The 12,679-nt window shown below is 48.8% G+C and overlaps 1 protein-coding gene across 5 annotated transcripts in view; it reads right to left on the bottom strand.

The window, feature by feature from the left end:
* The window catches only part of kalrna (kalirin RhoGEF kinase a), a gene marked incomplete at both ends in the record, with an annotated part of 177,190 nt that extends 165,266 nt beyond the window's left edge, over positions 1-11,924 (bottom strand). For all 5 annotated transcript variants that reach the window (XM_083921415.1, XM_083921416.1, XM_083921414.1 and 2 more), the window contains one exon: positions 11,855-11,924. In XM_083921415.1, coding sequence (XP_083777541.1) covers positions 11,855-11,924 — 70 coding nt within the window. The remainder of the gene's footprint in view (positions 1-11,854) is intronic.
* Between the last annotated feature and the right edge of the window lie 755 nt (positions 11,925-12,679).

Raw genomic sequence — 12,679 nt, forward strand, 5'->3', positions numbered from 1 at the left:
TCAAATTTGGAGCAGACTTTGTGAACGCGGTGAAACGCACATCACGTCCCGCCTCCTTCAGTTTCTACCCTGGCGCCTCCCCTCCCTCGCCAAAGCCAAACAAGAGCACTTCCAGTAAATGAGAACGACACGGACACGGACACTCTTGTGTGAGAGGGAGTTCATGAGAGAGACAGCTCTGGTGTTTGAACAGACGTTAACGAAAAAAGGCCTGACGAGAGAGAAACCCTGACTACGTTCACACCTTTCCACGTTTGGAGACAAGGTGGCATCACAGTTATCATCATGAAGTTACCAAAAGTGCAAAAACTTCACGGTAAACTGCCGTATTTTGTCTTTACTCAGCGTCTCCATGGCTGCAGACGTTACTCGTGGCTTTTTTTTTAAGGAGATTAGCTGAGAAAATGAACCCTAATTACCTGTTTATGCACACGGTGAGTGTTGGCTTCACTCCTCACAGCTGGAGTATGAAGAACACACACACACACACACACCGAGATTCGACCTCACGAGAACAAACACCGAGAAAGGCGAAGACGTGTTCGCTTTGTATTTCAAGAGAGAAGGGACTGGATTCTACGGAGAGGATTTAGAAGAAGCGGCATTCAGCTGGAGGGCGCACACGGAGACTCAACTTTCCGTCCCGATGCCACGGTCTCGCTGCGCTTCACCCGTTTCTGACACGACAAAGACCAGAGCGACGTCACTGACATCTTCCTGTTTTGTCTGCTACCCTCACAGAAGCAGTGAGTTAGCGGCGTAGCGTAGCGACGACGGCAGCCATTGACAGACAGCTGGCGTCAGTTGTCTGATAAACACTCAACGACGCCGCTCTCTGATTGCTGATAGCGTGCAGTCATGAAAGCGCGTGTCACTTCCTGTTTCCGTCTGATGAATTAGGGTCCTATTTATAAACGGCTGATTAGCATAACACTGAGCTGCCGCGCCGCCTGCACTCTCCTCTGAGCGCGTGAGTGCCGCTGCTCTTTTTTGCGTCCTCTCTCAGTGACACCGGCATTTTTCCTAAACATGCAAAACTCGAGTGCATAATAAAAGAGCCTCAGCCTCACGCAGGGGAAAGGAAACACAAAGTAAACAAGTGAAATCAACGTGATTGGAGCTTTTTTGCTTTTGGAATATGGAAATTCTGCAAAGACTTTATCATCAGTCTGTGGAGGTCGGGACATATTCTGTGTGTGTGTGTGTGTGTGTGTGTGTGTGTGTGTGTGTGTGTGTGTGTGTGTGTGTGTGTGTGTGTGTGTGTGTGTGTGTGTGTGCGTGCGTGTGAATCAGAGTGAATTAATGGATTACTGTTCATTCATCCATGTAAGGTCTCTGTTCGCAAAGCCCTCAGACTCACATACGTTTATCCACGTCCATCCGCGGGCCAACAAAGTCATTCTAAAATCTCCTCATCTCATCTCATCTTCAGCCTCTTATCCGGGGTCGGGTCGCAGGGGCAGCAGCTTTAGCAGGGGACCCCAAACTTCCCTTTCCCGGGCCACATTAACCAGCTCTAACTGGGGGATCCTGAGGCGTTCCCAGGCCAGTGTGGAGATCTAATCTCTCCACCTGGTCCTGGGTCTTCCCAGAGGCCTCCTCCCAGCTGGACGTGCCTGGAACACCTCCCTAGGGAGGCGCCCAGGGTTCATCCTTACTAGATGATCCTGAACCACCTCAACTGGCTCCTTTCAACGCAAAGGAGCAGCGGCTCTACTCCGAGTTCCTCACAGATGCTGAACTTCTCCCCCTCTCTCTAAGGGAGACTCCAGCCCCCCTCCTGAGGAAACACATTTCGGCCGCTTGTACCCGCAACCTCGTTCTTTCGGTCATGACCCAGCTTTCATGACCACAGGTGAGGGTAGGAACCAAGATTGACCGGTAGATCCAGAGCTTTGCCTTCCTCAGCTCTCTTTTCATCACAACGGTGCGGTAGAGCGACTGCAGCACCGCCCCCGCTGCTCCGATTCTCCGGCCAAACTCACGCTCCATCGTCCCCTCACTCGTGAACATGATCCCGAGGTACTTGAACTCATAAAATGTCCTACACACACGAACATCATCATGATAGCAGTAATGTCGACCATACATTTCATCCCTTTCAAGTCTTAGTAGAGGGACACAGTGAGAGCTTTGAGCTGATTATGCAGCAGTTCTGATTGGGTGTCAGTTTAGCTGCTGTTGACCATCCGTGGATTGAATCACACCGTTTGTGGTGCTGAAGGCTGCCAGGTCTTTCTTCCTCTGATACACAGCCGCTGTTAAGTTAAAATAACTTTAACTTTCTTATTTTCGTGTTTTTTAACTGGAATTGGCAGCGACAGTAAAGCTTGTGTGAGCTTGGGGATGAATAATAAAGCGAATTAAGAGCTGTGAGCGAGACTGAAACATTATCATTTCCTATTATAGTTTATAGTTACACTAAACTGCATTTTGTCGTATTACAGAGTGCATATCATGTTCCATTGTGTCGGAAAGGAAGTGCAGAGGAAACCAGCAGAAGGTAAAGCGTGTAAAGTGAGTTTTCCCCGGTGCTGGAAGAGTCAATAATATCACAAATCAGATTTAACCATCCAGACCTCTCAGATCGTCTGGGACAGGTCTGCTGCGTGTCCCCAGGGTCAGGACTAAACATTGGACAGTTCTGCTCTGTGTCCCCAGAGTCAGGACTAAACATGGGACAGGTCTGCTCCGTGTCCCCAGAGTCAGGACTAAACATGGGACAGGTCTGCTCTGTGTCCCCAGAGTCAGGACTAAACATGGGACAGGTCTGCTCTGTGTCCCCAGAGTCAGGACTAAACATAGGACAGGTCTGCTCTGTGTCCCCAGAGTCAGGACTAAACATGGGACAGGTCTGCTCTGTGTCCCCAGAGTCAGGACTAAACATGGGACAGGTCTGCTCCGTGTCCCCAGAGTCAGGACTAAACATGGGACAGGTCTGCTCCGTGTCCCCAGAGTCAGGGCTAAACATGGGACAGGTCTGCTCTGTGTCCCCAGAGTCAGGGCTAAACATGGGACAGGTCTGCTCTGTGGCCCCAGAGTCAGGACTAAACACGGGACAGGTCTGCTCTGTGTCCCCAGAGTCAGGACTAAACACGGGACAGGTCTGCTCTGTGTCCCCAGAGTCAGGACTAAACATGGGACAGGTCTGCTCTGTGTCCCCAGAGTCAGGACTAAACATGGGACAGGTCTGCTCTGTGTCCCCAGAGTCAGGACTAAACATGGGACCGGTCTGCTCTGTGTCCCCAGAGTCAGGACTAAACATGGGACAGGTCTGCTCTGTGTCCCCAGAGTCAGGACTAAACATGGGACAGGTCTGCTCTGTGTCCCCAGAGTCAGGACTAAACATGGGACAGGTCTGCTCTGTGTCCCCAGAGTCAGGACTAAACATGGGACAGGTCTGCTCCGTGTCCCCTGAGTCAGAACTAAACATGGGACAGGTCTGCTCTGTGTCCCCAGAGTCAGGACTAAACATGGGACAGGTCTGCTCTGTGTCCCCAGAGTCAGGACTAAACATGGGACAGGTCTGCTCTGTGTCCCCAGAGTCAGGACTAAACATGGGACAGGTCTGCTCCGTGTCCCCAGAGTCAGGACTAAACATGGGACAGGTCTGCTCTGTGTCCCCAGAGTCAGGACTAAACATGGGACAGGTCTGCTCTGTGTCCCCAGAGTCAGGACTAAACATGGGACAGGTCTGCTCTGTGTCCTCAGAGTCAGGACTAAACATGGGACAGGTCTGCTCTGTGTCCCCAGAGTCAGGACTAAACATGGGGCAGGTCTGCTCTGTGTCCCCAGAGTAAGGACGAAACATTGGACAGGTCTGCTCTGTGTCCTCAGAGTCAGGACTAAACATGGGACAGGTCTGCTCTGTGTCCCAAGAGTCAGGACTAAACATTGGACAGGTCTGCTCTGTGTCCTCAGAGTCAGGACTAAACATTGGACAGGTCTGCTCCGTGTCCCCAGAGTCAGGACTAAACATTGGACAGGTCTGCTCTGTGTCCCCAGAGTCAGGACTAAACATGGGACAGGTCTGCTCTGTGTCCCCACAGTCAGGACTAAACATGGGACAGGGCTGCTCTGTGTCCCCAGAGTCAGGACTAAACATTGGACAGGTCTGCTCTGTGTCCTCAGAGTCAGGACTTAACATGGGACAGGTCTGCTCTGTGTCCTCAGAGTCAGGACTAAACATGGGACAGGTCTGCTCTGTGTCCCCAGAGTCAGGACTAAACATGGGACAGGTCTGTTCTGTGACCCCAGAGTCAGAACTAAACATGGGACAGGTCTGCTCTGTGTCCCCAGAGTCAGGACTAAACATGGGACAAGTCTGCTCTGTGTCCCCAGAGTCAGAACTAAACATGGGACAGGTCTGCTCTGTGTCCCCAGAGTCAGGACTAAACATGGGACAGGTCTGCTCTGTGTCCCCAGAGTCAGGACTAAACATGGGACAGGTCTGCTCTGTGTCCCCAGAGTAAGGACGAAACATTGGACAGGTCTGCTCTGTGTCCTCAGAGTCAGGACTAAACATGGGACAGGTCTGCTCCGTGTCCCCAGAGTCAGGACTAAACATGGGACAGGTCTGCTCTGTGTCCCCAGAGTCAGGACTAAACATGGGACAGGTCTGCTCTGTGTCCCCAGAGTCAGGACTAAACATGGGACAGGTCTGCTCCGTGTCCCCAGAGTCAGGACTAAACATGGGACAGGTCTGCTCTGTGTCCCCAGAGTCAGGACTAAACATGGGACAGGTCTGCTCTGTGTCCCCAGAGTCAGGACTAAACATGGGACAGGTCTGCTCTGTGTCCCCAGAGTCAGGACTAAACATGGGACAGGTCTGCTCTGTGTCCCCAGAGTCAGGACTAAACATGGGACAGGTCTGCTCTGTGTCCCCAGAGTCAGGACTAAACATGGGACAGGTCTGCTGCGTGTCACCAGAGACAGGACTAAACATGGGACAGGTCTGCTCTGTGTCCCCAGAGTCAGGACTAAACATGGGACAGGTCTGCTCTGTGTCCCCAGAGTCAGGACTAAACATGGGACAGGTCTGCTCTGTGTCCCCAGAGTCAGGACTAAACATGGGACAGGTCTGCTCTGTGTCCCCAGAGTCAGGACTAAACATGGGACAGGTCTGCTCTGTGTCCCCAGAGTCAGGACTAAACATGGGACAGGTCTGCTCTGTGTCCCCAGAGTCAGGACTAAACATGGGACAGGTCTGCTCTGTGTCCCCAGAGTCAGGACTAAACATGGGACAGGTCTGCTCTTTCTTACACATTCAGGTGTTTATTCAACTTCAACTTAAATCCCCCTAAAGCCCCAGCACGTTTCACGGCTAAAGTCTAGTTCGTTTGACCAGTTTGAGTGCAACCGAACCGCGCCTAGGAGCGGTACGGTTGCCGGCCAAGGACCGTTTGGGAGAGGTGGGCTTTTGTAAAGCACGTTTGCACATGTAGGAGCACGAGCGTGCACACATGTACGAGCAACAGGCGCAGGTAATTTCCTGTGCGCCTGTTGGGACATAGAAAAAAGAAGGAGGGACCATGCGCGGACATTTCAAACAATGGCGGTGAAAGGTTCACGTTGGTGTGATGCGGAGGTGGAGTGTTTACTGCAGATTTGGTCGATGAAAAGATTCAAAAACAGTCGACAAGACGCACAAAAACTCTGAGGTCTATGGAAAGATTTGTAAACAAAGCGACGCATCGCCATGACGTCATCAATGCGTGTGACGTGTTACGGCGTGATGACGTATAGGCAGCAAGAAGCATTCTCCGAGGCCCAGGTAGTGTGAGTACAAACGGGCCTGGAGGGGGGGACAAGGACCCTAAAGCACGGGGCACGGGACGGACGCACAGTGTGAGTGCGCCCTGAGATGATTTTGATCATAAATGGACGATATAAGATAAAATCTTACTAATTTAACTTGAATGTCTTTTCATAAATGTCATTTTAGATGCGTTTATGTCCAATGCTGTTAATGTTTTACGTAAAGCACTTTGAAATACCCTGTTGTTGAATTGTGCCGTAGAAATAAAGCATCAAACAAAAGGAATATAAATGGTACCGTACGATGAAGAAGCACAAGGAAGAGAACCCACGTGTGTCTCATTACCGAGTCTGACAGCGCTCTGGAAGCCGTTATGGCAGCAGTGGAGCGGATGTTAAATGATTGGCAGGTGGATTGAATTTTATGAGACCATGTCAGGAACATGCAGGCTGCTTATTAACAGCCGGGCGTGGAATCAGATGGGCATCGGTATTGGCAGGTGCTCGATAACGTGGAGCTGGTCTCAGCGGGCGAAGGAGTGAGATCTGTGATTTCCTCCGTGCTGAAGTCAAAGAGACGTTGAGCTGATGGAGACGGATCCCTCCGCTCCGCTCTCACAGCACCGGACGCGGCGCTGCATCTTAATGTGTGCAGGCAGCTCTGCTTTTGCTTTTTACATCCTAGATGAAACTCATTTAATTCTGCTCTTGTATGTGAATGGTTTTCTCAAAGACGCTGGTGCATATGATCACGGGAGAGGGAGAGGGAGAGAGAGAGGGAGAGAGAGAGAGAGAGAGAGAGGGAGAGAGAGAGGGAGAGAGAGAGAGAGAGAGAGAGGGAGGGAGAGGGAGAGGGTGAGGGAGAGGGAGAGGGAGAGGGAGAGGGAGAGGGAGAGGGAGAGAGGGAGAGGGAGAGGGAGAGGGAGAGGGAGAGGGTGAGGGAGAGGGAGAAGGGAGCGCGCTGTTCGAGATCTTTAGTCTCGCTGCACGCCAGGTGTGGACGCGTCCTGCCCTCAGATACGAGATGAGACGTTTTTATGGAGCCTCTTTGCAGCACTGCGGCAACGAGGAAATATGGACATTATGGAAAAGATAATGTGATTATGAGAGCTCTTAAATAGTCGTGTAAATCAATTTCATACACACGCTGATTATAAATGAAGCTGGAGTCGTTTTTCCTAACAAGAATCTGCACTTGAAGATTCACTTTTAGCAATAAAACCCATGCGGAAACAATTCAATATGCAACTATTTTGATGATAAACGAAGAAATAATTCAAAAATTTGCTTATAAAACTGAGGATTTGCTGCTTTTCTTCTTATATAAGGCGCACCACATTATAAGGCGCACCTTCTATGAACGTCTTATTTTGAAACTTGTTTCTTATATAAGGCGCTCCACATTATAAGGCGCATAGAACAGACGCTACAGTCGAGGCTGGGGTTACGTTCTGCATCCATTAGATGGAGCTGCGCTAAAGGGAACGTCAACAACACAGTCAGGGGAGGTCGTCTTGTTGCTTCCTCCACTTCGGCACCATTGATTGGTTCATGTTCAACTCTCTGGCTGCTGCTCTATTCCCGTGTTCTACTGCGTGACTAATGGCCTTGAGTGTAAACTCTGCGTCGTAAGCGTGTCTCTTAACAGGAGCCATTTTGGGCTCTTTACACAAACACACACATGGAAATGAAACGGCACGCTTCACGCAGTCGTATATCTCAACATGCACCGTGCATTACTTCTTCTACGGGGGAAAATAGAGTCGGCGGCTGCTCACCGTAGTTGGAGACCTGTTGTGGCTCAATATTGGTCCATATATAAGGAGCACCGGATTATAAGGAGCACTGTCGGCTTTGGAGACATGTGAAGGTTTTTAGGTGCAACTTATAGTGCAGAAAATATGGTATTTAAAACCCTAACCCTACAATATACACTCACTGCTCTCTATATTAGGTACAGCTCGCTCGTACTGGGTAAGACCCCTTCTGCCCTCAGAACTGCCTTAAAGGGGAACTACGGCCATTTTCTAAATTCATACATACATACAGATCTAAAAACTAGACTGTTAAAGGGGAATTCAGGTGTGAAATCATCCAATGGTCTTTTTTGACACTTTCGCACATCAAATAAGCCTTCGAGACTTTTTTTGTATGAAGCATTAACGGAGAAATACAGGAGAGTCGCTAACAGCCGGACGTGGCTAACAGTGATTAGCTCGGGGCAGCACGATGAAGGCATTCAAAGGTCTTTTTTAACCACTAATTCTGCTGAAAATAACAGCAAACCTCTGCAGCAGCATGAGAAGAGTCCCTACACACAAAACAAAGCATCAATGGGCTCCTTCCTTTGGGATTGACTTTGGTAATCCACTGTAATGGACTTTACTATGAGAGGAGCTGGTACAGGGGCCAGTAGGTAAGTCTTTAAAACACTCTTAATAAACTCTGGGTTCTCTAACTACGCTGTTGGTGCTTTGTTTTCTGTGTAGAGACTCTTCTCATGCTGCTGCGGAGGTTTGCTGTTATTTTGGATGGATGGATGGATGGATGGAGGGATGGATGGATGGATGGATACATAGATGATAGATAGATAGATAGATAGATAGATAGATACATAGATAGATGGATGGATAACTTTATTAGTCCCTGATTTTCAGCAGTATTAGTGGTTAAAAAAGACGTTTGAATGCCTTCACAGTACTGCCCCGAGCTAATCATTGTTAGCCACATTCGGCTGTTAGCGACTCTCCATGATTTCTACGTTAATAGTTTATACATGAAAAAAACTGTCTCGATGGCTTATGTGATGTATGTAAGTGCCGAAAAAGACCACGGGATGATTTTATGCTGCAATTTCCCTTTAAAACCCAAATCTGTGAGGGCATCAAGTATAAAAGAAGTGCTCCACCAGACTCCATGACCAAAATAAAGTCGTTTTACAAGCCGAACCTCTACACACATCACACTGTTCCATGATAACGCAACTCAGCCGGACATTTCTCCATTCCCGGCTGAGATGGACGGTAAGGTGGTGCCGTGTTTCAGCGCTGTATGAAAGGAGCTCAGCAGCTCACGGACGTCCTCTGCTCAGAACACCGCGGTGAATTTCCGCCTGCGTGCATGTTTGTTTGTTTTTTTTAAACGCCAGAAGGATCGTGTCTCCCGTCTCCCGTCACGGGCTAGTTTTCCTAAAGCTCTCAAGGATTTTCATTTGGACAAAAATAAACTGCCTACACCAGGTTTAAGCCACCTGATAACTGGTTGTTTCTTCCATCAAAGCTCTCTGGGACTCCCCCACTTGACTTCCCTCCTCCAGCTGTTGACCTTTTTGTTTCAGCAGTGTCTCATTGTTTGTCCTGATGTAGATTTCCACGTCCATCTGCTGGAAACGTTCCAACTGACAGTCGTCTAATATTATGGGGAAACGAAGAGGAGAGGAGATCACACGTGCAGCCCTGTCGCTCTATACAGTACACACAGTGTCTCAGAGTGAGTGTGTGCGTGTGTGTGTGTGTGTGTGTGTGTGTGTGTGTGTGTGTGTGTGTGTAAAAAATGTTATTAGTATTTTCTCATGTTTCACTCTCTCTGTCACACACACAAAAACACACACACTTACGCTGACACAACCTTATATCACTGTGTTTATGTCCAATGTGAGATTAGTAAAACGTAAACGATGCATCCATCTGGATCAATATTCAGTAATCAGCGCTGCGATATCATCAAAATAGAAATCCTTTCAAACTAGTGGAACCAAAACACACATTCAGGTGTTTATTCAACTTCACTTTGTCTGATTGTGTCTGTAGATTTCTCTTAAATCCCCCTAAAGTTAGCATTCGATAATCAGCCTCATTTGCATATAATAAGCAAGCAAACAGCCTAAAATCTCAAAATTGACCACAAGATGATTTTGCATGGAGAGGAACTGAAGCCGTTAGCTTTGCTCTCCTCAAAGCCACCAGACCCCACTGACAAAAACAGTCATTTTTCACAGGCGTCGCTGGTCGGCCTCTGCCTCGATCAGTTAGGGCGCACTCACACTGTGCGTCCGTCCCGTGCCCCGTGCTTTAGGGTACTTGTCCCCCCCTCCAGGCCCGTTTGTACTCACACTACCTGGGCCACGGAGAATGCTTCTTGCTGCCTATACGTCATCACGCCGTAACACGTCACACACATTGATGACGTCATGGCGATGCGTGGCTTTGTTTACAAATCTTTCCATAGACCTCAGAGTTTTTGTGCGTCTTGTCGACTGTTTTTGAATCTTTTCATCGACCAAATCTGCAGTAAACACTCCACCTCGGCATCACACCAACGTGAACCTTTCACCGCCATTGTTTTAAATGTCCGTGCATGGTCCCTCCTTCTTTTTTCTATGTCCCAACAGGCGCACAGGAAATGACCTCAGAACCGCCGTAGGCCTCGTGCTCGTACATGTGCAAACGTGCTTTACAAAAGCCCACCTCTCCCAAACGGGCCGTGAACAGCAAGCGTGCCGCTCCTTGGCGCGGTACGGTTGCACTCACACTGGTCAAACGAACTAGACTTTAGACGTGGAACCTGTTTGGGCATGGTACGGATGGACAGTGTGAGTGCGCCCTTAGTTTGTTTGTGTCATTGTGTGACTTTGGTGTTTCAAAGGGTTAGAAAATAACAAAAATAACAATCTAACTGATGGTTGCACCGGTACAGCAGTGACTCCCGTGCTCTGTGAGGTAAAACGACTCTTTTTAACAATAGAGTCCGGTGGTGCACTTCTCAGAACCTGAGGACGGCACAGATTTGGTGTTTGAAAAAGTTAAAAACCGTGTTAGTGGGAGCTGAGGAGTGCGTAGATGGGAAGGCTACTGAGGAGGAAGTGGGTTTACTCTCCGCCTGACAGGAGCCGGAGGGTGAACTGTAAACGGTGATACTCCATGTACCTACACCACTGTTTAGGAACCAACACACAAACTCACAGAGGTTTCGTCCACGATCACAATATCTTCCATTTATGATCAGATATGAGAACAAAAGCAGCTGGAACCAGAGGATATTTGGGTGTTTTTGATCGATAAACGATTCTAATCGCTTCATTAGAGCAGCTGCTGATGAATTTTCACCAAAACACGACGTGGTTTCGGCGTTTGTCTCTCGTGTTTCACGTCACTGCAGGAGACACAGACCCGTGGATCGTTGGATAGACGGGATAAAGCCGTTTAAAAAGGACGGGAATGACCAGGAGATTAATCAATGATGCCAGCTGCAGCTGTGTGTCTAGCCATTATGATCTGGTACTGACACACACACACACACACACACACACACACACACTGTAGACAACACACACACACACAGACACATACACTGTAGACAACAAACACACACACACAGACACACACTGTAGACAACACACACACACACAATCTCATCACTATATCCTGCACACAATCATATAAACACTGTCTCTCACCTTCTGATGGTCAGAATGAACTGTCATGTGATGCTTTTTATCTAAATGAATCACACACACACACACACACACACACACACACACACACACACACACACACACACACACACACACACACAGCTTATTAAAGCTCTTCACACACCGACATTCAGTCGCATATCGAGCACATTTCCAGGAGCTGCTCTGATGTCATCCCTCCATGATTCCCTCTTTCTTTTGTGGAGCCCATCAGCACCAGACACATGAGCTCACACACATGCACGCGCGCACACACATGCACGCGCCCACATATGTACACACACACACTGAAGGTGCATGTAAAAAACATCACACAGCGACGTGCAGAAGAGCAATGATCAGGATTTTTACGCTGTATTTGAACGCTTCCCTGCCCCTCTGTGTGTGTGTGTGTACGCCTGTGTGTGTGTGTGTGTGTGTGTGTGTGTGTGTGTGTGTGAGAGACGCAAACACACACCAGGGCTCCGGTGCTTCTCTGCACACTGGTGCCGGTGCTCACTTGTCTCCCTGCGGCCGTACAGACGGCGGCTGCACGGTGGCATTCACCGCACTTTCTCACGGTTCTTCCGCGGCGCGTCGTGCGGGTGCGGGCGCAGACAGCGTCCGCCTCCCCCCTCCCCTTACCTGGCTTGTAGAAGGCGTCGGTGTCGGGGTCGCTGATGGGCGCCTCCTCGGCCGCTTCTGCGGGGTTCATGTCGGGAATCCGGCTCAATACAATCCAGCCGACAAAGAGAAGAGAGGCATGAAAACAAAAAGCCCTCGGCTCCGGAAATCCTCCGTGTGTGTGTGTTTAGTCCTCACATGTTCTCTCCGTCCCCCCTCTTCTCTCCCTCCATCCCCACCTTTCTTTCTTTCTCTGTCGCCCTCTCGGTTTGTTTGGTGTTTCAGGGGCTGGCTTCGTTTCTCTCTATTGTTCCCGGTCCAACCTCCCTCTCTGCTGCTGCTGCTGCTGCTGCTGTCCGCCAGGGTCTCCCTCCCTCCCCTCTCCTCTCCCCCCCCCCCCCCCCGTACCTCCCCTCCCCTCCCTCCCTCTCTCCCAATCCAATCCATTGACCTTAATTAGCAGCAGTGTTTGACTTGTGACGTCTCTAAATGATGGTCAGAGAGATCTCATGTATGATGGGGCTGTTATTGTTTGATGTTGTCGCTAAAGGAGATCATTGTAACTGCTCATCCTCTGGGGTACGGAGAGTTAAAGGTGCCGAAATGTAAAAAATATAATAATCCATAAATGATTAAATGAGGAGAAAAGTTGAAAAATGCAGAAAAATGAGTTACTAATCACTCAGACAAATTTGTATTTTTTTTATTTATTTAATTAATTTGTATTCAATTTTAAATGTGTTTAATTTTTTTATTATTCTTTATTTTGAATATATATTAAAATTTGCACAATTAATAGATACTTTCTTTGTGTATTAAACAACATGTTATTTATGTGATTTTGTG

This window comes from Echiichthys vipera, assembly GCF_963691815.1.
Source record: "Echiichthys vipera genome assembly, chromosome: 10".
NCBI classification, from domain to species: Eukaryota; Metazoa; Chordata; class Actinopteri; order Perciformes; family Trachinidae; genus Echiichthys; species Echiichthys vipera.